Raw genomic sequence first — 24,747 nt, 5'->3', positions numbered from 1 at the left:
ATAACCCATCTTTGTAATGACCCCTTCATCTACATCTCCCTCACTGTGGTTATTATTATTATTATTATTATTATTATTATTATTATGACTCTGAGTAAGACAATGAGCTGGCAGAATCGTTAGCACACTGGGCGAAATGCTTAGTGGTATTTCGTTAGCTGCTATGTTCGGAGTTCAAATTCCACTGAGGTCAACTTTGCCTTTCATCCTTTCGAGGTCGAGAACTTAAGTACCAGTGGAACACTGGGGTCAATGTAATTGACTTATCCCCCACCCCATGCTGTCCTTGTGGCAAAAATTTGAAATCATCATCATTATTAAGGTAGCGAACTGGCAGAAACGTTAGCAGGCCGAGTGAAATGCTTAGCGGTATTCCGTCTGTCTTCACGTTCTGGGTTCAAATTCCGCCAAGGTCAACATTGCCTTTCATCCTTTTGGGGTCAATAAATAAAGTACTAGTGAAACACAGGGGTTGATGTAATCAACTATCCCCCTCCCCACAAATTCTGGGCCTTGTGCCTATAGTAGAAAGGATTATTATTATTATTATTATTATTATTATTACCATGTATATTATTTTTATTATAATCATTATTATAATTATCATCCTCATCCCTGCTCATCATCATCATCATTCCAGCTGAACTCGGTGACTACAACCCTAAGATAAACACCGATGGTTATGTTTCTGAATTCCGTTTTATACAGCACCAGTCCATGGAACATGAGCAAGCCATTGCTGTTTTACACCGAAGACTTGTGTAAGTTCCTCTTCAACCATTTTTTTCTGTTTTCTTACCAATAATCCCAGACATTTCACATATCAAAGGAGCTTAGTCCAAACCTTAGGCCCTTACCCCCAGATTTAGTTGTGTTGAATGGAATTAAAGATTAATTATTAAGGGTGTGGGATTGGTGGAATTGTTAAAAAATGGGATAAAATACTTTGTGGTAGTTTTCTGACTTGTTTTTTGTTTTTTTTGCTTGGTCTTTATAATCCCATAAGGATCAACTTTGACTTCCATCCCTCCAGGGTCAGTAAATTAAAGTACCAGTCAAGTACTGGGGTTCGTCTAATCAACTGACCGCCTCCCATCAATTCAGAACATGAAAACTATATATATATATGTGTGTGTGTGTGTGTGTGAGAGACAGTTGGTATGTGAAAGCACATGGTTGGATGTATAAAAAATCAAAATAGAATGAAAAAACTACAGAAGATTTGTATTATTTGGTAAAAAAATATATTAAAATCGTTATATCATTTTCCTAACTTGACGATTTTAATATATTCTTTAACCATATAATACAATCTTCTGTAGTTTTTTCCATTCTACTTTGTTTTATATATATATTATTATGCATAACAATATATATCTGTTTGTGTATCCATAAAATATATATAGATACCACACACATGTACGCGTGTACATATATATAATCAATTATGATGTATACTTACAGGGGTCAAGTTCCTGCTGTGGCAGAATACAGATTCTTGGAGAAAGCCAAATGGTTAGAAATGTATGGCGTTGATCTTCATCCTGTAAAGGTAAGGTGGAGAGGTTTATGATTTTATATATGTCTATATAATTTTTGTAATTGGTTTGCAAAATTACTAATATGAATCCATGTGTTGAAACAGATTTTGTCGGATCTTGCAAAAGTCATTGGGCCAATAATATGTGGTTTGGACTCTTTGACTGGTCTTTCTAGTATGCTAGGCAACCTCTTAAAGGCTTGCCTCTTTGTGTATAAATGTACACTAATTTATATATATTAGTAATGGTATGACAACAAAAGGATGAAAGAGACCTCGATATTATGTAAATAGAGGAATTTATCTGTAATATAATATGTGACAATTATTTGGTTGCCATAGTGAAACTCATATAAACTGTCATTCTGTTGGCAGGGTGAAAGCAATATGGAGTACATGCTTGGAATTACACCAGCCGGAATTATTTTGCACAAGAACAAAAATAAGGTTGGGAACTATTTCTGGTGAGTATCATATTATCTATATGCCTGAGAATAGTGTATAGGCTATAGTTGTGAAGTTACAGTGGTGTATTGGTTGCAGTAGTTGAGTGGTGTTAGTACATAGATTGTTGTGTTTGTTGTAATGGGATGAATGTGCAGGCTGCAATAAAATAACTTCTTGGATTCACCATTGTTAATGAAAGTTTCGACAAGAAATGCATCATATACATCAACCTGAACTATAATGGTCACTGAAGAATAAATGGTAAAGCATTAGCTACAGGAAGACACCATTAACATCATCTTATCTTTACTAGCGCTACACTAATGGCTGTTTAAAATATGGGAGGTTTTTCTGCCTCATCGTGTCGCATGTAGATTGGAATAGAGAAATAATTGTAGTGTATAGGTCATAGTTGTAGTGTATAGGCTGTGAACTGAAGTCAGTGTATAAGTTGTAGTAGTGCATAGATGAAAGAAGAGGTGGGAGGGGCTAGGAATGGTCATTGACAGGATCAGAGAAAGTGGAAGGGAAATTTGGACTTCTGGGGTAAGCATGGTGGTGAGGGTATTAATGCTGCTGATGATGATGAGGAGGAGGTGGTGGTGGTGATGAAGAGGAGGGTAGTGACAGCGATGATGATGGTGATGAAAATGAGGAAGAGGAAACAAAGACGGGTGGTAATAGTGAAGACAAATTTGGTGACTGTCATGGTGATGATGATGATGATGATTAAGGTAACAATAATCCTTGTTTCTCCTTTTCTGTAATCCCCCACCAAAAAAAAAAAAAAAGCCAAATGTTTATTCATGATGTACATCTGTTCTATTCTGTTCCATTCCAGGCCAAGAATTACCAAAGTGCGTTTCAAAGACAAAATATTTTCCATTAAGGTCAAAGACAGAAATGTAAGTTTCATTCCATTAAAACTATTACTACTTCTTCTACCACCACCACCACCACCACCACCACCACCACCACCACCACCACCACCACCACCACCACCACCACCACCACCACCTAACCCTGAAAGGATGAAACGCAAAGTCAACCTTGGCAGAATTTGAACCCAAAACATTAAGTCAGCCTTGGGCCGACCAAAGTCTTGTGAATGGATTTGGTAGATGGAAACTGAAAGAAGCCCATCATGTGTGTGTGTATATATATATATCGTATGATATATATATGTATGTGTGTGTGTGTCTGTATTTGTCTCGTCCCCCCAACATACTGGTGTCGGTGTGTTTACATCCCTGTAATTTAACCGTTTGTCAAGAGACCAATAGAATAAGTACTAGGCTTGAGAAATAAGTCCTGGGGTCGATTTGTTCAACTAAAACCTTTCAAGGGAGTGCTCCAGCATGGCCGTAGTCAAGTGACTGAAACAAGTAAACGAATAAAAGAATATGTTATATGATGAAAGATCTGACCTTTTTTTTGCCGTGGTTGTTTTTTTATATCTTTTTTTTTTTTTTTTGTATTTCAGTGTGATGAACATTGGTATGCATTTGAATCTAACAACAAAGTGGCCTGTAAACATTTATGGAGATGCTGTGTGGAACACCACGCATTCTTTAGGTAAGCCATGATCTCCTGTAGACATTCTTCTGTGAACCCTAACAACATAATGACTTCCAAAGCCCTCAGCATGGAAAGGTAACAAATGTCTGCACCAGAGCCCCACACCCAGAAGATATAAACACCAACACACACACACACATATGTCCGCATGTCTCGCACATAAAATGCAAACTGATTAAGGTTCTCTGGAATTGGTAACCTATGAATCTAATACCAATATTCTATCACCACTAGCATCAACTGGTCGAGAACCATGGCTCACTTGCTTTAGACACATCATCACCACTTTCTACTTGAAATCTTTAATATTCCACAGACTCCAAATCATTTTCTGGGAATGTTTGATTGAATTTCCGTTGGTCTTTATCAAAATCTTCTCAGATTTCCAATAGTTCATCAGTTGTAACCAGTTGTCTTTGTGCTGTAAATAAACTCTGCCAGAAGTGTTTAGGTGTGGTGAAATTCATGGCTGGAAAAAATGGAGAAAATATAATCAAATCAACAAAGAAACCAGTGTAACATGAGAACAGACCCATTCCATGAATTTCCTGCAGATTGTAATTATTTCCATCTTTAAGAAAATGTCTCACTCCATAAGTTATGTCATACTGATGATTTTTAAAAAGAATGAAATAGTGCTATACATGATTACCAATGAATAGAAATTTTAACAATTTCACATTAAGTAAACAAAGACAAAAATAAATATATAAACTTTATGCCCCTTTTCTTTTGTAATTCCTTAATTTCAATTTCAAATTTCTAATCCTGCTTTGAATTATGGAAAAATTATTATCTTCCTTGTGATAGCTGTGGTTGCTGGAAGGACCACATAGGATTTAATTTTAGTTTGATCATATTTTTAACATGGTGTTTGCCATATTTTGGAAATTTTGCTCTGTGAATTTCCCGGTAAATAAGGCCCAATAAGGTTAATATTTATTTCTGTACCCAAACATGAAGTTTGTCTAATATTTAGAAAAGGCAAAAATGCTAAAATCATACAAGACTTGAAGTAGTTATAATTAATTTTCCTGGCTTCTTCATCTTCTGTTGTAACTTTTAAATTGACACCATGTTTTTCCAAATTCTCACTTAGCTCCTTATCAAAATGGCTAAATGGATTGGTGGGTGGTGAAGGAGTTGTGAAATCTATCACAATTAGGGTTGTGAAATGTTGTTGATGAAATGATTAATTAATTCAATGTCGTGTCTTTCCAAATTGTGCAGTGGAAGAACGGAACGTATGATGAAAGAAAACCAAAGATTCCGGGACCAACCAGAAGTGATCAGAGTTGCCAGTAAGAAGCATCAAAGACGGTCCCATTCCGACCCCAAAATTAGTGGTAAGTTCTTTTGAGTGCAGTAGAATACTTCTATTTTGTATTGTTAACCTGAAAATAGCAATGGTCATATTGATAAATAGACAGACACAGATAGATAGAGAGAGAGAGATCACTGGTCTCAATATATTCGGTTTCAAATTTTGGTGCAAGTTCAGGGGAGGGGCTAAGTCAATTAATCTCCATTATTAAAATTCTTCTAAAATTTCTGCATTTCTTATTCGCTTTTTCTTTTTTCTTTTCTTTCCAGTTAGTTGCTATGGTGATCAAGTTGCAAAACTGCCTCTATCTACCACGATCAGTCCTGAAGCTATTAGAATGTACGTATTTTATGTTGCTGTTGCTGTTGTTCTTGTTGTTAACCAGTTGTTGTTGTTAGCCAGGCCTGTTTGAGCCTTAATTGTAACCATTATCATTTTATGTTGGCTTTCCATGCTGGCATGGATCAGACAGATTGCCACAGTCCGATTCGGAGCTTATTCCTCCTTGAGATATCAGAAACCATGTTTTGCTCATGTATTCCATTTTGGGGTCTGGTTTGTATGGCTTTTCTTGATGCCAGCCACATTACAGAGTATAGGGAGGGCAGTTAATCAAGGCACCAACACTAGAGGGGCTTTCTTGTCCTCAGCAAGGCTAATGAATCCTCTTGATTCAACGTTGGTATGGCTATATTAATGAGATGAGACAAGTGTTTGAGTTGGTGTTGACCTTCTCAGAAAATGAATCACTTGTGATTAATGATCAATGATAATTTTGAGATGATAGCATCCTGATAAAATGGAAATATCTGATTGGCTAAACAGACAATACTAATATATTAAAATTTTGTTTAAAAGTATTTGAGCTTGTATATATATATATATATATATATATATATATATAATTTTTTTTAAATGGAATTCAGAGTAAATAAAGCTATAGACAATAGCAACTGGGGCCTTCAATATTTTCTCTCCAAAAGGGTTTCTTTAACTCCATATTTACATGCTATTATTTATAACTTTATCTACTTTAAGTTGTACTGTCAAAAACAAATTATTTCATGTTCTCTCAAAGTTTCTAAATTATTATAACATAAACAACACATACATACATATGTGTTTATATATATATATATATACTAGCAAAAATGCTAGTTTTAAAATCTCTCTAAGAGATCAACGCAGTAGTTGTACTGACAAGTAATATTCGTAGCCACTTTAACATGGTTGTCCATTCGAGCGGACTCTACTGCGGTCTTTTAACCCCAAAAGGACATCTCCTCTAGCTGTTTAACAATGCACTGCTGCATCCAATAAATTGCGAGCAGGGAAGTGAATCCCTACCACCTTCTAGCAATGGGACCAGCATATATATATATATATATATATATATATACACACACATACACATACACACAGACACATAACAAACTATGTTTGCTGTCTCTCTTATCCCTAATAAACCATATCCACTATTCACCATTTACCCAACAGACTCTATTCACTATTTCCCATCATCTTTATTCTTTCTACACACCACTGTAACAACCACTTACCTTGTACTTACCAGGCCACGTCTAAGGAGTTTACCAGAACTTCCTGGTAAAGACTCACCACGAAGTACCAGATCGTATCCTTGGGAATCAAGTTCTGCTGGGTAAGTCTCCCCTCACATTGGTCTTAATTCCTTTAAACGAATTCTTTTTACCATTGATATCTCTTACCTTTGTCACAAGGGAACGGTCATAGTTTTATATTAGGGTTACTGGAAAATAATGTTACATTTCATATAATGAATTCAAATTAGCATAAAATATATCACAAATGTATTTATTCATTCAAATTATAATCACCATTGTTAGCAATAATATTTTCTCACCTAGAAACTAGTATCAATGATTTTCATTGATACTTGATCGTTATCTCTTTTCTGATTGGTTGATTGCAAGAACACCTTGGGAGGGTGGCGTAGAGCTTCCAAGCCTAATGAACTTACCTTTTCTTGGGTTATTTTCACTGAATGGGGTCTTACATAATCATGAAGTACCAGTCATAGCCAAAAGTTTGGAACGTAGGTCTGAAAATTAGAATTTTTATATTAAATGCCCAAATGTGGTGTGTCTGATGAAAGGCAAAGTCAACCTCGGTGGAATTTGAACTCAGAACGTAAAGACAGACAAAATGCTGTTAAGCATTTCGCCTGGCCTGCTAACGTTTCTGTCAGCTTGCCGCCTTGTTCTGAGTTAAAATACTGCCAAGGCCCACTTTACCTTTCATCCTTTTGGGATCAATAAAATAAGTACCAGTTGCGTACTGGGGTAGATGTAATCGACGACCCCCCCCTCCCCCAAATTTCAGGCTTTGTGCCTATAATAAAAAGGATCATCATCATCATCATTATTATTGTTATTATTTCCTAGTGCAGGGGTCTTATCGTTATTATTATTATTATTATTATTATTTTCTCCTGCAGGGGTCTTTACACATCTGGAAAGGATTCGCCTATGTCTACAAAGAGTGACAAACTAAAGTTTCAGGTACAGCGCCGTGCTATGTCAGGCAGTGACAGCGAACACAACTATAAGAAAAGGTAAATATTCAGTGCTTGTTTTATGGTTTCTTCTCTGGAATCTTCTGAATTCTTCAACATTATTTGTCAAGTATTTTTCCCCAACCTTTTATCATTTACTTGCTTCACTCATTTGTCTGTGGCCATACTGGAGCACAGTCTTGAACGGTTTAGCCAAACAAATCAATCTTGTACTTATGTTGTTTTTTTTTAAAAATTGGGACTTATTCTATTGGTCTCTTTTGCCAAACCACTAAGTTATGGGATGTAAACAAACCAGCACTGGCTGTCAAGTAGTGGAGAGAGCAATCACAAATGATAATCACCAGGCGGCTGAGTAGACATCAGCGTCTTGCAGTTACTTATTTACTTTTCCTACATCCCCCACTATATTAACCCCCTGTATTATCATTCCTCTTCCCTTCAGGTACACATCTAATAAAAAAGGGTCCGACAATGACAGCGAAAAGTCCAGTACAACAAGACGGCACAGGTAGAGTATTCCAATGTTTAGTTCTTCATCCCTGGAACAGTTGTGGTGTGTCTGGGTGTTTCTGGGCATTTATTGTGGGGCAGAAAATTTCTTTTGAGCAGAGCATCACCTTCTTTGGTATTCAGATGTAGTTGGTTCTTAACACTCTCTCTCGCAGAGAAAATCTATATACAAGTGTCTGTGCTTTTTACGTGCCACCGGCATGGGAGCCAGTCAGGCGGCACTGGCACCGACCATGTTCGGATGGTGCTTTTTACATTCCACCAGCTCGGGGAGCCAGCCAGGCAGCCTTGGCATTGACCCACATTTGAAGGGTGCTTATTACGTACCACCAGCATTGGTACCAGTCAGGCGGCACCGGCACCGTCCACAATTTATGTCTGTATATAAATGGAAGAATAGGATTAACACAGCAAGCAGATTAGACGATTTCTTCCTTTTGCATGTTTTGCCATATTTGCATCTTCTGTAATGAATGGGTATTAATGATGCATTGGAGATGCAGGTCCAGAGATGCAGATGCAGTTCTTCAGGGGGAGCACTTTATGACACAAACACACACACACATATACATTACAGACACTCAGAGGTATTCTAAATATAAGTAACGTTTCCTTTCTCTCTCTCTCTATCTATCTCTCTATCTCTCTATCTCTCTCTATCTCTCTCTCTTTCTCTTTCTTTCTCTCTCTCCTCCAGGAAAGAAATGACCAGCAACAGTGATTCTGATGTATCTTGTCGCAGACCTCCCTTATACCCATCCCGAGGTGGACTTAGTTCAGGTGACAATTCACGGCCATCAACAGTCAGAGAGGAGTAAGTTGACTTCTCTTTATTACAACTCTTGCATCCTTTATCCTCTCCTCCTCCTCCTCCTTATTATTTCTTCTTCTTCTCTTGTTTTTCCTCCTTCTCTTTCTCATCTCCCTCTCTTCTTCTCCTTCATCACCTCCCTTCTTCTCCTTCATCACCTCCCCTTCTTCCTACACATGAGGGGATGCTGAAAAGATCCTGGCTTTGGTTAAAAGAAAAACAGGATTGATCAGTTCATAATGATTTTATTCAACATATTCCCCTCACAGATTCACACATTTATTGTTGCAGCCCTTCAGTTTTTCTAAGCCCTATAAAAGAACTTGGATGGTTGGGCCTTCAACCAGGCCTTTCACAATACCCTCAAAGCCAGGCACTTTTCAGCCCCTCCCCCTCATATTTTAATGTCTGTATATTTGATAATGGCAGCTGTTTATATTTCTCTTTTAGTACTGTCTCTCCAAGTCATTCTTCTACAACTGTTGGCGGTGGTGGAGTTGGTGCTACAGCTGATGGGATCCAGAAACGGAGAAGACGGTGAGTTTGGGGACTGCTGTGGTTGTTGTCGACAGAATCAGATATGTCTGTGATTTGGTTTTGTATTGGAGACGTTTTAGATCATCAGCTCTGTTGTGTGTGTATGTGAATGTATATCTGAGTCTTTGTGTGACATTAGTGTCTATCATCATCATCATCATCGTTTAACGTCCTTCTCTTATGCTGGCATGGGTGGGATGGCTTGACAGGATCCGGCCAGGCAGGAGCCTGTACCAAATCTCTGTGTCTCTTTTTACATGGCACAAGCACAGGCAAGGTCAGCTTTGGCAAGGTTTTTCCAGCTGGATGCCCTTCCAAATGCCAACCACTTTACAGAGTGTACTGGGTGCTTTTTACATGGCACCAGCACTGACAGGGTAACCAAGTATGTGTGTGTATTTGTATCATGTGATGTTGGTGTATTGTGTGTATGTATATATATATGTCTAAATGCCATTTTATGGTGTGTGTGTCTTGTGTATGTGTGTGCATGTACTTATGTTGTATGTGTGCGTTGTGTGACATTGTAAAAGGCTTAGCAGTATTTTGTCTGTTTTTACATTCCGAGTTCAAGTCCCACAAAGAGCAATTTTGCCTTTCATCCATTTGAGGTGAGTAAAAGAAGTACCAGTTGATTGCTGTGGGGTCAATATAATTGACTTACCCCTCCCCTGATCTTGCTGGCCTTGTGCCTAAATCTGAAATCCGTATTTTTTGGATAGTTGTTTCGTATTTTTATTGCTTGATCTTGTATTTTTCAGAAGACGAAGTAAATCCCCAAACAGACGTCCTCCTGAAGAACTGAAAAACCATTTTGTGTACGTTCAGCAAGTTTTTATTGTTTTGTTATTATTATTGTTATTAAGGCAGCGAGCTGGCAGAATCGTTAGCACGCTGGATGAAATTCTTAGCGATATTTCACCTGTCCTTACGTTCTGAGTTCAAATTCCACCGAGGTCGACTTTGCCTTTCATCCTTTCGGGGTCGATAAATTAAGTACCAGTTGAGTCTTGGAGTCGATCTAATCAACTGGCCCTTTCCCACAAAATTTCAGGCCTTGTGCCTAGTGTAGAAATGAATATATTTTATTTCTTACCTGAAGATCTTGGGCATCCACCGAAGAATCTCAGAGTTGCAAGAAACTGACCAAAATAAAATGTGTGTTTGTATGTACCAAGCATTTCTGCTGTGTGTATATGTCATGTGTGTACTGGTTCCACATATGTATGTATATATATATATATATATATATATATATATATATATATATATATATATATATATATGTGCCATGTGTGTATATGTATATATATATATATAGAGAGTGAGTGAGTGAGGTGGCATATATATATGAGGAGACCCCCTTTGGTCATGACTGACCATGGGATTACTCCTAGAAAGTTATCCTCCCAGACACAAATCTGGGCAAGGTTGTTTATGGAAGACCAGCAGTCGCCCATGCATACCAGCCTCCCCTCTCAACACCACCAGTGTTATCCAAGGGAAAGGCAAAGGGGCCGATACAGCTTGGCACCAGTGATGCTGCAACTCATTTCTACAGCTGAGTGAACTGGAGCAACGTGAAATAAAGTGCCTTGCTCAAGAACACAACACACAGCCCGGTCCGAGAATCGAACTCACAACCTCACGATTGTAAGCTCAATGCTCTAACCATTGAGCCATGCGCCTTCACATATATGTGTGTGTGTGTGTATGTATTGATAATGTTTATTGAATATCATTGCAGCTACAACTTGATTGAGACTGAAGATTGGCCTGAAGATCAACTGAAGGAAATTCCTTACACAAAAGTCGAGTAAGTAGAATGTCTTGGTGGTTTTGGTGCTGAGAGTTAATGCCAACCATTGTGGGTGTAGGATATCCTGAGGATTGATATAGCAGTTACTTGAGCTGTTATGGGTAATGCTACCCACATATTGGTATAGGGTTTACTTTGGACTGTTACAGGTACTGCTACCCTGGTTATTAGTATAAAGTAACTTTGGACTGTAATGGGTACTACTGTAGTGGATAGCTACCTTGGGTATTGATATAGAGATCCACCTGGGTACTTCTAAAGCAGGTGCCTTGAATTGTTTTAGGTGATTTTGTGACATATCTGTTCTGAGTGTTGTTTAGAAGGGTTTTGTGCTATGTATTGTTATGGGGGTACCTGTTTGGGGTCCTAGAATAGGGGGTTAACTTGGTCTGTTCTAGGTGCTGATACAAAGGATATACGTATTGGTACAGGGGTACCTGTTTCGGATCTAGTGCTGGGTTGCAGTGTAGTGAGTACTATCCATGTACCCCTATATCCACCCACTTAGGTACCACCCCCACCCTCACATCCCTCAGTTCTTAATCCTTAATAACTAATTGTTATTCCTCTCAACTGTTTTCCCCAGGACAAAGAGCCAACCTTTCCGAATCAAACATTCTCCAAAATCAAAACATTATGCCAAATCCAGGAGTCGCAGCTGTGGGTAAGTAACACCATCTCCTCTGCCTTTATATTATTTCACAGTCACACATCATATGCAGGATGATTTCTGTGGTTGCTTTACCTGCTAAACATAGCAGCCAAATCACACTAGGTTACACAACACTAAATGTTGGCCACAGTCCAATGACTGAAACAAGTAAACAATAAAAGATTGACATACAAAGCTGGATGGATTGGATGGCCACAGATGGAACATCCTTGATCTTCTAGATCAAAACTGATCTATGACTAAATAACAACACTATGAAGTCTTAGTTTCTGTAAACCTAATAGTAGACGTACAAGCATGTCAAACTCACCCATTTCCCTGTAGACTAAAAAAAAAAAAAATGATGAACAGCCTTAATCGATTTTCGAACCTTATTGGACTCTCATCAGAGGTATCTACATATGTTTGACTAATCCCAGAGAAACAATCAGCTTATATAGACATCAACTCCAGTAGTTCCAGAGAAATGGAGGAGCTACTGATTTGCATACCACAAGTGTTTAGCAGTTAATTTGATACCAGTTTCAGATTTTGGCTCAAAGCCCAGAATTATGAGAGGAAGAGTGGGCTAAGTCGATTACATTGAACCCAGTGCTCAACTGGTACTTACTTTAACGACCTTGAAAGGATGAAAGGCAAAGTCAACTACGTTAGAATTTGGACTCGGAACATAAATATGGCAAAATGCCACAGAGCATTTTGCCCAAAGTGTGAAAATTCTACCATCTCACTGCCTTCATCATCATCATCATCATCGTTTAATGTCCGCTTTCCATGCTAGCATTTAATATCAGCTGCCGGTCAGCAGGGATATCGGCCCACACAGTGGTATGATATGCATAAACCTACATTGACCTGACTGTTAAATTATCACTTGTAGAGACAAAATTAGTTATTAGAAGTCCTAGACAGACCAGACTGGACAGACTAGATTGCCACATTTGGAATGTCTTTTGATCATTGGTCTGCATTGATCAGATGTGACTTGTGGCTAAGCAACAATATAATGCAATGAAGCATTTCTTTCGGTAACAAACATTAATGTCGATCTGACTGTTTAGTTTTTTTTTTACTTGCAGAGACAAAATCGGTTCTCGGAATCCCCAGTCGTCCATTCACGGAGTCGAGGAAGAGGAAGAAGAAGTAGAAGGAATGGGTGAAACAAACGATGGCAATTTGTCCCCCTATAGTAGACATTCTAAGGAGACATCTCCCCCGCCTCCAGCATACAGTTCCTTAAATGAACCAGTGAGTATCAGAAAAGACCAGGTGAAAGCTACTTCTAATTACAGGTGAGTACTAGTACTAATTAATGAGTTATCTCTGATTACTTTAGTGACATCTTATCCACTGAGTGCTCAGCTGCCATTAGAGAAGAGTTAAATAGTTAGGTCATTGTTGGTGAATACTTATTATTGAGTTACCTGTAATATTAGCTAACTCAGAATCTGTGCACACCTTCATATTCTTCAAGAAAAAGGTCTGCAATGGCTTTGAAATTTCAGCTTCCTCGCTATGATGAATTGACTATTTTTCGCTTCTTGTTACAGATACCAAACTACTGAAACAGTGGAACCTTCCCCTACCATAACACAAGACCCACCAATGAGTCATAAGGTAAGTCGTAACTATTCAACACCTTCCTAATAACGCAACCTCTTACCTCACCCACAATCTCTATCAGACCTCTCACTTGCAATGTCGTCTTCAGACTCCAGCAGTCTTTTAATCTTTTACTTGTTTCAGTTGTTGGACTGTGGCCATACTGGGGCACTGCTTTGAAAGGTTTTAGTAGAAAAAAAAAATCAACCCCAGTACTTATTTTTAAAATCTGGTGCATATTCCATCAGTCTCTTTTGCTGAACCTCTAAGTTACAGGGGTGTGAGAGACAGGAAGAAATTGTTTTAAATTAATCACACATTATCCTGTGGTTTTAAGATTTCAATGATATGTTGGTATATCTTTAGAATGACATTGTATGGTAGGTGTGAAAAGTTGGATATGGCCAGTTCTAACATAAACCAGTAGAATATTTGGGCTGAATATGGCCAAATTAAATGGCACATTAGTCACATCAGAGTTATACAATCCTGGACCACATGTCAAAGTACTGTCTCTTCTCCTGATTAATGTATTCAAACTCCTACTAATGATGTGGTGGTTGTAGTTAGAAACAGGCTGTTTCTGGATGATTTGTAACATCAGATTTTTCAGTACAATCAGACTTGTTAATGAGATTTAACAGGAAGTTTTAATTAATATCATACAGACTTATGAGTGTATCAAATAACAATACTGAATAAAGTATCAAATAAATTCAAAGAAATCTTGTTTTCTGACACTGCATTCTTATATAATACCTGTAATGCATTGCTTCCTTCTTCAGACTTCCTCTTCCTCCAGACATACCAGATCTGCCGTTCCCGTTGGGTAAGTAAAAAATTCTTTTAATAGAACTGTTGTTACTGTTGTAGTGCTGCCTAGTTGTGGATTGGTTCACATCTTGTTTGGCAGGGACCACTGTGCCACATCTCAGATTAAATGATTATTTGGAATTATAGTTCTTTGTTATGTGGCGTATATCTCTGTATATCACTACAGAGGTTGTTGTGGTATATATATATATATATATATATATAGATATATCTTGGTATATCACAGTAGAGATTGTTGTATAGTGTAAATATTGATGTTACTACACAGTTTGTACAATATATATTTATTACTACAAATATTGTTGTGTGGCATATATTGGTCTACTGCTGTGAAGATTGTTGTGATGTATTTATTGGTATATCACAGTAGAGGTTGTTGTTAGACATGAGCCTGTACAACAGTTTTGCATGTGTTCTTATGTATTTATTAGTGAATAACTTACTAGATTGTTGTTAATTTACTCTCTTTTTTTACTCTTTTACTTGTTTCAGTCATTTGACTGGGGCCATGCTGGAGCACTGCCTTTAGTCGAGCAAATTGACCCTAGGACTTATTTGTAAGCCTAGTACTTATTCTAAGTCTTTCAAAGAAAGGACAATAATATATACATTTCAAGACAATCTCAACAAAAACTGGAAAAAGCAATTGAATATATGGTGGTGCACCAGCATGACTGCAACCCATAAATAAATAAATATCATAAAAGTTACAAACTTTGAAAAGAAAAAAAATACAAATGTGTCAATATTTAAAACAACAACAAATAACTGCCCAATAATGGTTTTACAAAAACTACAGCATTCATGGATTTTAACATTTCCTGGAATTTGTTGCTTTTTCCAAGAGATTATATTGAACATTCCATGAATGCTGTACTTTTTGTAAAGCGGTTATTTGTTGTTGCTGTTGTTTTATAATGCAGCCATGTTATGTCAGGCTATCGGTTAAAACTGACTGGATTTGTCGTGGTAGCCAACAAATCTGTTCACTGTAGTAAATATAAATATCACCAATTATAAAAGTGGTAAGAAGGGAGTGGCTTGCTTATTTGAATAAATTTGCATATAAGCACAGGAGTGGCTGCGTGGTAAGTAGCTTGCTTACCAACCACATGGTTCCAGGTTCAGTCCTACTGCATGGCACTTTGGGCGAGTGTCTTCTACTATAGCCTCGGGCCGACCAAAGCCTTGTGAGTGGATTTGGTAGACAGAAACTGAAAGAAGCCCATTGTATATATATATATGTGTGTGTCTGTGTAACATCGCTTGACAACCGATGCTGGTGTGTTTATGTCCCTGTAACTTAGCGGTTCGCCAAAAGATACCTATGGAATAAGTACTGGGCTTACAAAGAATAAGTCCTGGGGTCGATTTGCTCAACTAAAGGCAGTGCTCCAGCATGGCCACATTCAAATGACTGAAACAAGTAAAAGAGTAAATGGCTTATATTCTGTCTGCAGCATTATATTCTAATTATGTTAATCATGTATCTCGTTATATTGTAGGACACCAGAATCTAGACGACCCAGATCCCATAATGAACATGTGACTAGAATTTCATATTGCTCAGAAGTAAGTAAAATGTTTGTTCAAGTCCTGCGTTAACCCCTTCAGACTCGTTAGGCTATCAGAAGGGAATGAGATTGGCAGAGACTAATTTTTGGCTGCTTATCAATGCCAACTCACCTCACTAATGGTCTGCTGCTCTTGTACAATTCTGGGATTGTTTTTTTAACTCTATATACATCTTTAAAAAGAGCTTTCTTGGATTAAAAAAAAAAAAAAACTGCAGCCCCTACCATAAGATACTAAGTATGTGATATTAATGTTTAATATACGTGACTGTGTGTATGTGTTCATGTGAAAATACACACACAAAGGAGTGCTGAAAAGTTCTCAACTTTAAGGGTATAGTGAAAGGCCTAGTTGGAGGCCCAACCTTCCGAGTTCTTTTACAGGGTTTAGAAAAACTTAAGAACTGCTGCAATAAGTGTGTGAATTTGGGAAGGGAATATGTTGAATAAAATCATAATTGATTGTCCTCTATTTACTTTTACCCAAAACCAGGAACCTTTCAGCGCCCCTTTATATTTATATATATATATTTCAGTTTGTATTTATACTCCATCTAAATTTGTAGTCATTTGACTCTCTGATGAATCAATATTTGTTTTTACTATTGTTTTTCTTTATTTATTTCTCTTTTAGCCTGGAGCAGAGAGTGATACTCCAGGGCATCACTCAAGTAGACATGGGCTGGAAAGTGACACTCCTGGACATCACACCAGTAGACATGGAGTGGACAGTGACACTCCAGGGCATCACTCCAGTAGACATGGAGTGGAGAGTGACACTCCAGGGCATCACTCCAGTAGACATGGAGTGGACAGCGACACTCCTGGTCATCACTCTAGCAGACGTGCAGAGAGTGATCATTCTGGCCACAGACATAACAGACACGACAGGTCATCAAACTGGCAGAGTCCAACAACCACAGACAGCCCTACTTCTGGGTCTTACACACCGGTGCACTCAGGACGACGGGCATACAACCAACATGAAGACAGTGACTATGGTAGTTACACACCTGTCCACCGATCGAGACAAACCCACCATTACTCACAAACGGACAGGACACGTGAGCAAGGGGGAAACTATCGACCATCGCATAGATCTCGACACAGCGACACACGTAGTGGTGGCAGCAGTTCACATTCTCATCAACATCGATCGGGTTCCCATGGTGATCGGGAAGGTCACTCGAGGTCACGACCTAGTTCCCATGTTGACAGAGAAAGCCATTCTTCATCCAGGTCACGACACAGTCGAACTCCAGAAGATAATGACCCAGGACGGCCACCAATGAATAAAGATTTAAATTTAACAGTTGTTTTCCACGAAGGACAGACCAATGAAGAAGCTACGGAACTGTAAACTCAGGGAGGTGTTATAGACCCCCACCTCTTCCCAGTCAGTACAGAACAACCCTCCTTCCTAATCAACGATGCAGACCACACCCTTGGTCAATACAGTTCCTGTAAAGTATCCCAGATGTAAATGGAATTATAATACAAGGCTAAGAAAACTAATACAGACCACAGCTGCAATATAAGTGATACTCTTAAACAGAGGCCACACCCTAATCATTACAGGCCACACCCTCTCAGTTACTTGAGACCACACCCTCAATCAATACAGACTGCACTTTCAATCAACATGGGCCATGTCCTCTCGTCTAATCAAGACTATACATGCCCAATGAACAAAAGGCCATACCTCCAATCAATAGCCACCTCACGAGATCTAAAAAGTGAAATATGCAATAAATGGAAGTCTAGTTAAAAGTATCAAAAACTATGAATCTACAGTTTACGAGTTCAAATGATGTTAACCGTTTTAGTGTCCCTCTATTCAGACTTGCTATTTTAAATATTTGTACATATCACATGGATTATATATGAGATAGTCAAATTTGTTATATATAAACGTATATGTAAGTCTGTATATACATATATATATATATCTCGAAGATGGAGATGAGTACTGAAGTTATCATGTGCTAGGTTTGGGAACAGAAATTTTTCACTACATGAAACCATTGGTAACCTTGTTAACCCACAATAAATAAATAGATATAGATATCTGATAGGTAACCCGGGTTAAGTCCATAGAATGGCTTTGCATAGGTTTTTGAGAATCAAGAATTTCCACATGCATATATTATATTTCCATGTGCCACTTGTTCGGATTTAAACACAGTTATCTACATGCATACACATGCTATACCTTTTATCATTATAAATATGTATGCGTTTGTGTACCTGGTAGAACATGGAATTTTCAACTATAACTTTTAATACCTGAACATTTTGAAATCCATCTCCTAGTCTCATGATTGATTCTGTGTTTTCATCTCTGGATTGAACATATCAAATACCAGTAATATATTAGTGTTAACTAAACATGTCTTCCTATATAATATTTGTCCTTGTGTTGCAGCAAAATCAAAGTAAAACAAAAACAGTATTTATTCATTTGAAAAATTTCTTGATAAATCAGAAAACATTTAAAAAAAAGAAGAATTTTAAACGACAAATAATCGTGCCAAAAATGAAAATAACCAAATCTATTCACCATCATAGGTGACCACAATATTGTTGCTTCCATCAGTCAGTGCCCTATTGAGATACATAATTCTTTAGATGTAAAAGAACTAAATTGGTATGTATGGACATAATCTATCTACATATCCTTCATCTGACCCATGCAGGCATGGAAAAGTGGACATTAAATGATTATAAACATCATAAGGAAGCAAGCTGGCAGAATTGTTTCCATTCCAGACAAAATGTGTAATGGCATTAATTCTAACTTTGCATTCTGAATTCAAATGCCGCCAAGGTTGACTTTTCTCTCGTGGTCTGTAAAGTAAGTACCAGCTAAACACTGGAGTCAATGTAATTGATATACTCCCTCCTCCAAAATTGCTGGCCTTGGGCCAAAATTTGAAATTAGTATCTATAAACATCACATGTAGAGTCTGTCAAAGAAATCTGTGAACCATGACGAAACGGTAGTAAGATGGTATGATCAGAAAAATACAAGTATTAAGAGAAACTGACCATTGAAACCATTCCTTGCTTTGGCCTCCAGGAGTTTTTGGGAAACTGAAGAATCAGCAATGCATTTTTCAAAGATTATATCATGAAAATAAAAACACTTTGTACATAACATAAAACGATTGGCATTAGGAAGGGCATCCAACCATAGAAACCATGCCAAAGCTGACATTGGGACCTGATGCAGTTCTGCACGTAGTTGAATCCTGTCAAATCGTTTAACCGATGCCAACATCAAAAACACATTAAATGATCACGTGTATATATTTTCTAAAGAGTGTTCCAGAAAGTGCGACAGATTACCAAGATTTATGGGGCCCAGTAGATCGGTTCCACACCCAACTTGTATCTCTGGTATGGTTTGACAGTTTTCATAATTCTAGACTAGACCAATCAAAGGGACAGCTGCATATCTTATATAATTGGACATTTAAGTACATGTAAAACATGTGCACATTGTATAAAGCATAAATACCTATTATTTTACATTTTGTATATATATATATAAATGGAGTTAAATGCAGGTGTTATTCAAAGATTTGAAAAAAAGGGGAAATAATAATATTGGATGTATAAAACGACAGTTTGATCACAATTGGAAGATCTGATCATAGCCTGACTGACCGAGGATTAAACAATGGCAACTGTTAAAAGATGTCAGGAAATGTCTAAGGTACTCTTGCTAAAGCATCTTATTTCTTCTATGTTATTGGAATCTGGAGCAGCCATGGGCACTGTCTGTTCTCAGACTTTGTAAAAGACAGAAAACTCATGAAAATGGTAACAAAACTCATTATCAGAGATGGAACACTGCTACATTAGCCACAATTCCAAGAGAAATATCAGAGCTTTGTCAGGAAGAATAAGTCAATGGCTCAGCCACTAATGGTACTTTCAAAAGTTTATGAACAGACTGCTCTCCAAGAACACAGAATTTTCTCTGACAACCATTTTGGAACTCCCACAAAAGCAACAACAACAACATAGCATAAACTGATGACAAATACATTTTACTTGCTAGAAATAGCAGCCAAATCACTCTCAAACGATTTTCTGTCTTACAAAAGATGGCTCACATTAGATTATAAGATTGTCAATACATTTTATGAAAACAGAAACTGGAATGGTTACTGATCATATCTCTGTTGGACGAAGGCTGATCTGGGATTATCCCTTTTGTTTACCACATTTCTGCTGATATACACTTCCTATGTTTCAATTAATCTTGAAAATAATGAAGAATTTGGTGAAAAGAACTGCCATTACAAAGATGATGTTTGGAACAGAAATTAATGTAAAATTTTGATGGAAAGTTTTAACTCAGATCCACAAAATTTGTATCACAGAACTAAGGGTTCTTGTGTGACTTTGTATCAAAAGGGCTTAACAAGAAAGGAGATATTGAAGATAAGCAGCTTAATCCTTAAACATTTAAACTGGCCATATTTTGGCCTTAAACATTTAAACTGGCCCAAACATTCTGCCCGTTTTATGTTCAAACTTGTCAGATCTGGCCTTGCACAACTACATTAAAATTTCATTCTAGAAATATTCAATCATATCACTGAAATCTCAAAATTACAAAGATTAATACACAATTAATCCAAAACAATGTGAATAAATAAATATTACATTTGACAGAGAAATTTGAATGCTAAACGATTAACAGAGGACAGAATGATTGCAGTATTTTAAATCATGGGTCTGTTGAATCAAAGATGGCTTAGAACTAAACAACAACAACAACAATTATTACAAACTGAAATGTAAATTATCATTCCAGCCTAATCAGAAGCATGACATGTTATGGTAGCTTGATCCTAAAAAAGTTGGATTAACCAAAATATATTCCTTGTATTGAGACATTACATTTCTAATAGAATTCTAAACAAATCTAAAAGACACGCTGTGTGTGTGTATGAATAAAAACATACTCACACACATGTATGTATAATCCAGCATGTGCTTCAGAAGACTTGACACTTTACCAAAAAGTTTCCACACAACCTCTATGACTCCAGATCAACTTCTGTGCAGAGTGTGCATTCCATATAGAAAATGGAATGCAGAAAACATAATTAGTATTTATGCTTTGTATAATATACACGTGTTTCAGAAAGCTGACCTTAATTACATAAGCCTAAAGGGTCAGTTACATAATACAATGCAGCCAGCTCACTTTGTCAGCTAATGTACCATATTACTTGCCCATCAATTGAGTTCTTCTGGCTAGAAGCTGTGAAAGTAGAAAACTGTTCTGCTCCCTCAAAGACCCCCACATCATTACAGAATTTATAGTGTGGTCATGGCTAAGTTAGAGTATAGCAATTTCAGGGTGTTTGGTCTGTGACATTTCCTTACCAAGTCCTCACTAAAGACGAATAAATGCATTTAAAGGGTTCGAACAATAAACGAGAAATGATTCCATACTTCAAAAGTCTGTCAGTGAAATATTTATAAAAGTAAAAAGAAAATGTTTCTATCGAAACAATAATGGTAGTAATGATAACATTACCAATCTTTGACAATGGTAAAATAATGGATTATTACTGTTCTGTTAATGATTGATAAAACAGCAGTAATACCACTTTAATTAACAAAATAATTAGTGGCAAAACAAAGGACTGTTACTGTAATTTGCATGTTATTAGCATTGTAATAGGTAAGATGATATACAAGTCAAATTAATTATGATAATGTATATGTACATTTTAATATCATGTAAATGATATAAAAATGGAAATATGTTAATGTGTAAATGCTGGTACCATGCTTATATGTAAATGATATGCAAATGGTATTCTGTTAATGTATATGTTAACATTATGGTATCATGGAAATGATATAAAAATGGAATTATGTTAAAGCCATGTTAAAGTGTAAATGGTACACAAGTGAAATTAATTATGTTAATTTATGTGTAAATGTTGTCTGGGCAAATGGTATACAGGTGAATTGATTATGTTGATGCCTGTGTAAATGATATACAAAGGGAGTTATTAATTATGTTAATATATATATATGGTGAATGATACCAACGTGGAAATGTAGAGTAAATTATTGCAATGTAAACTTTTTAGAGCGGACCATAGCATGAGCGTCTCTCACATTACCTCCTCTTAACTGGTAGAGTTAGTCTTATGTAACAATTGTACAGGGCGGAGCTAGTTGTGTGCAATAAGTGTTGAGTGTGGATCCAGTTGCATATGGTTGTTCCTCCATCACACACTATACTCCGACATGCCACAGTTGATTGTTATTCGATGGTATACTCACACTTCACCTATGTAGGCTGGGTTTCTGCCTGAAGGGAAGGACCAGATCTCAAAGGCCTTTACAATGTCTCTGAAATTGGTAGGCTGGAGGGAAGAAAATATCCTCAAATCAGACACCTGGTCTGCATGTTTGCATCAGAATGGAATCTATGAAAGGCTGAATGGCCAGGCAGTGATGTTCAACAGGGCATGAACATAGTGGCTTGTGTAGGAATGTTACTTGGGATAAATTAATGTAACATAAAACATGAGCTAAACATCAGACTGGTAGTGGTATACTTGTGATAGAGTGGTGTCTTATCCAGGTACATCTCTCATCCACTTCAAGCTATAAAACTAGAGCTAAAGATCAAATTCCAGAAGCTTTCTAGAGGCACAGGAAGTGTTTCATTATAACTCGGAGACATTAATTATAGCTTCTCCATCTCTTCATTTCTAAAACTGCTGATCAAAGACACCAATCCTGGTTGATGTGGCCACCTCATAAAAAAATATGCTAGAAATTGCTTCGCTCTATTTCTGGGTTAGAGGCTAGTAGTTAGGGCCAAGGTGCCATTTGGGTGATGTATGATGTGATTGACAAAAGATGTGAGACATCTACATTGAAAGAAGATCATATTCTAGAGAGGTAGTAAGGGGCACCAAAATGACAGTTGGTGAGGCAGAAGGGAATATATGAAAAACAAGATGGCTATATACATACATATATATATATATAGATATATAGAAAGAGAGAGAGAGAGAGACTTATGTCCCAAGTTATTTCCTGAATGCCAGTACATGGAACCAAAACTTAAAGGAGACCTAATATGGAGGTTTCAGAAATATCCATGGGCGCCGCCCCTTTTCTGAATAACTTATAAAAACTAAAGCAGAGATTTTTTTTTTGCGGGGGGTGGGTTTCTGTTTTGTTTTTCTGTAGTCATCTGTATTTTGAACTACTTTCCATTTTATATGTCTTCCTTCTCATGTCATGTTCATCTCTCATACACACACACACTTGTCATTCCCCACCACCTTGTTATTGTTGGTGATGGTCGTTAGACTATCATTAAGTATTACAACTACTTCTGTATACACTTTTTGTCCTTGAAAATAATGTAAGCATCACACAGTCTCAATTCTAATACAAAGAAAAAAAATCTGAATTTGTTGGTGGTATTATTATTATTATTATTATTAACGTGGTGAGCTAACAGAATCATTAGCACGCTGGGCAAAATGCTTAGCGGTATTTTGTCTGCTGCATTCTGAGTTCAAATTCCACCAAGCAAAAGAGAGTTGTACCTGTAATTCAAAGGGGCCAGTCTTACCACATTCTGTGTCATACTGAATCTCCCAAGAATTGCATTAAGGGTACGCACGTCTGTGGTGTACTCAGCCACTTGCATGTTAATTCATAAGCAAGCTGATCTCTTAATCAAATCAAGTGGAATCCTTGTTGCTGTAACTGACAGACTTCCAGATAAGGTACCAGTCAAATACTGGGGGTTGATTTAATCATTTAAATCCCTTCTCCGAAATGGGTGACCTAGATGCTATGGAAGCATTATCAGGAAGTTGATAATCTGTTAGATGTCTCCAGTTGACAAGATGAGGAGTTCAATTCTTGTCTTTGGTGTGAACTTAAGAAACTAAGAGTTTTTGTTATTGTTGTTGTAAAAATGTTTAATTTCCAAATCAGAGAAAACTTATTTAATTCTAAAACCCTACTCACACTTCTCCTCTTCCTGTTATTTATTCCATATCTACTTTATACAGATCAGGTATGGGTTTATGTAAAATCAATACAAATTCAATAAAATATATATTGGAATGTGTGTGTGTATACATGTATGTGTATATGTGTCTGTATAAGTGGGTGTATGCATTTATGTATATATATATATATATATATATTAGAAGAAATGTGTGTGTATATATATATATATATATATATATATATATAATGTACATATACATGTGTGTAACGTGTGTGTTATGTATGTATATATAGATATATTTGTGTATGTGTGTATGTATGTATGTCTATATGTGCATGTGTCTATGAAAACAAATTAATTTTTCACAATCAAACTCGTTTATACAATGTGTATGTGTATATATGTGGGCATGTATCAACATAATAAAATTTGTGTTTTTGTGTGTGTGAGCATGTGTATATACATGTATATAGATATACATATATATTCACACACACACACACACACACACACACACACACATGCAATGTGTGTATGCATTGAGTGTATAACTGCTATCTGTGATAAACAAACACACATCTGTTGTTTGTATGTTGTGACACCAACAATAAAAATAAAAATGTTTTCAATAAATTAACTTAACACATCGATCTTGTTATTTTGATTTATAATTATTGTTGTTGTACTCTTGGGCAAGATTATCAACTTTACTTGACACTGGGTATTAAACTTTCTAAAACAAAATATAGCTGTGTGTGGATTTGGTAGATAGAAACTGAAAGAAGCCGTCATATGTGTGTGTGTGTCTGTGTTTGTCCCCCAACACCGCTTGACAACTGATGGTGTGTTTATGTCCACATGACTTTGTGGTTTGGCAAATGAGACTGATAGGATAAACACCAGGCTTAAAACAAACTG

General features: G+C 36.9%; 1 protein-coding gene across 1 annotated transcript in view; it reads left to right on the top strand.

Moving 5' to 3' along the window:
• Positions 1–24,476, top strand: part of LOC106883293 (uncharacterized) — a 26,538-nt gene extending 2,062 nt beyond the window's left edge. The window contains exons 2-21 of the mRNA XM_089364041.1: positions 641–761; positions 1,465–1,552; positions 1,916–2,004; positions 2,829–2,892; positions 3,471–3,562; positions 4,796–4,911; positions 5,159–5,228; positions 6,463–6,549; positions 7,366–7,482; positions 7,889–7,954; positions 8,654–8,770; positions 9,218–9,304; positions 10,066–10,122; positions 11,052–11,120; positions 11,710–11,787; positions 12,876–13,088; positions 13,347–13,413; positions 14,184–14,227; positions 15,738–15,804; positions 16,441–24,476. Of these exons, the coding sequence (XP_089220167.1) occupies positions 718–761; positions 1,465–1,552; positions 1,916–2,004; positions 2,829–2,892; positions 3,471–3,562; positions 4,796–4,911; positions 5,159–5,228; positions 6,463–6,549; positions 7,366–7,482; positions 7,889–7,954; positions 8,654–8,770; positions 9,218–9,304; positions 10,066–10,122; positions 11,052–11,120; positions 11,710–11,787; positions 12,876–13,088; positions 13,347–13,413; positions 14,184–14,227; positions 15,738–15,804; positions 16,441–17,166 (2,358 nt within the window). The 5' untranslated portion in view covers positions 641–717 and the 3' untranslated portion in view covers positions 17,167–24,476. The remainder of the gene's footprint in view (positions 1–640; positions 762–1,464; positions 1,553–1,915; positions 2,005–2,828; positions 2,893–3,470; positions 3,563–4,795; positions 4,912–5,158; positions 5,229–6,462; positions 6,550–7,365; positions 7,483–7,888; positions 7,955–8,653; positions 8,771–9,217; positions 9,305–10,065; positions 10,123–11,051; positions 11,121–11,709; positions 11,788–12,875; positions 13,089–13,346; positions 13,414–14,183; positions 14,228–15,737; positions 15,805–16,440) is intronic.
• Positions 24,477–24,747: the final 271 nt, after the last annotated feature.

The sequence above is a fragment of the Octopus bimaculoides genome, chromosome 16 (assembly GCF_046866305.1).
Source record: "Octopus bimaculoides isolate indiv1 chromosome 16, ASM4686630v1, whole genome shotgun sequence".
Classification (NCBI taxonomy): domain Eukaryota; kingdom Metazoa; phylum Mollusca; class Cephalopoda; order Octopoda; family Octopodidae; genus Octopus; species Octopus bimaculoides.
This window is presented reverse-complemented; position numbering and strand designations above follow the sequence as displayed.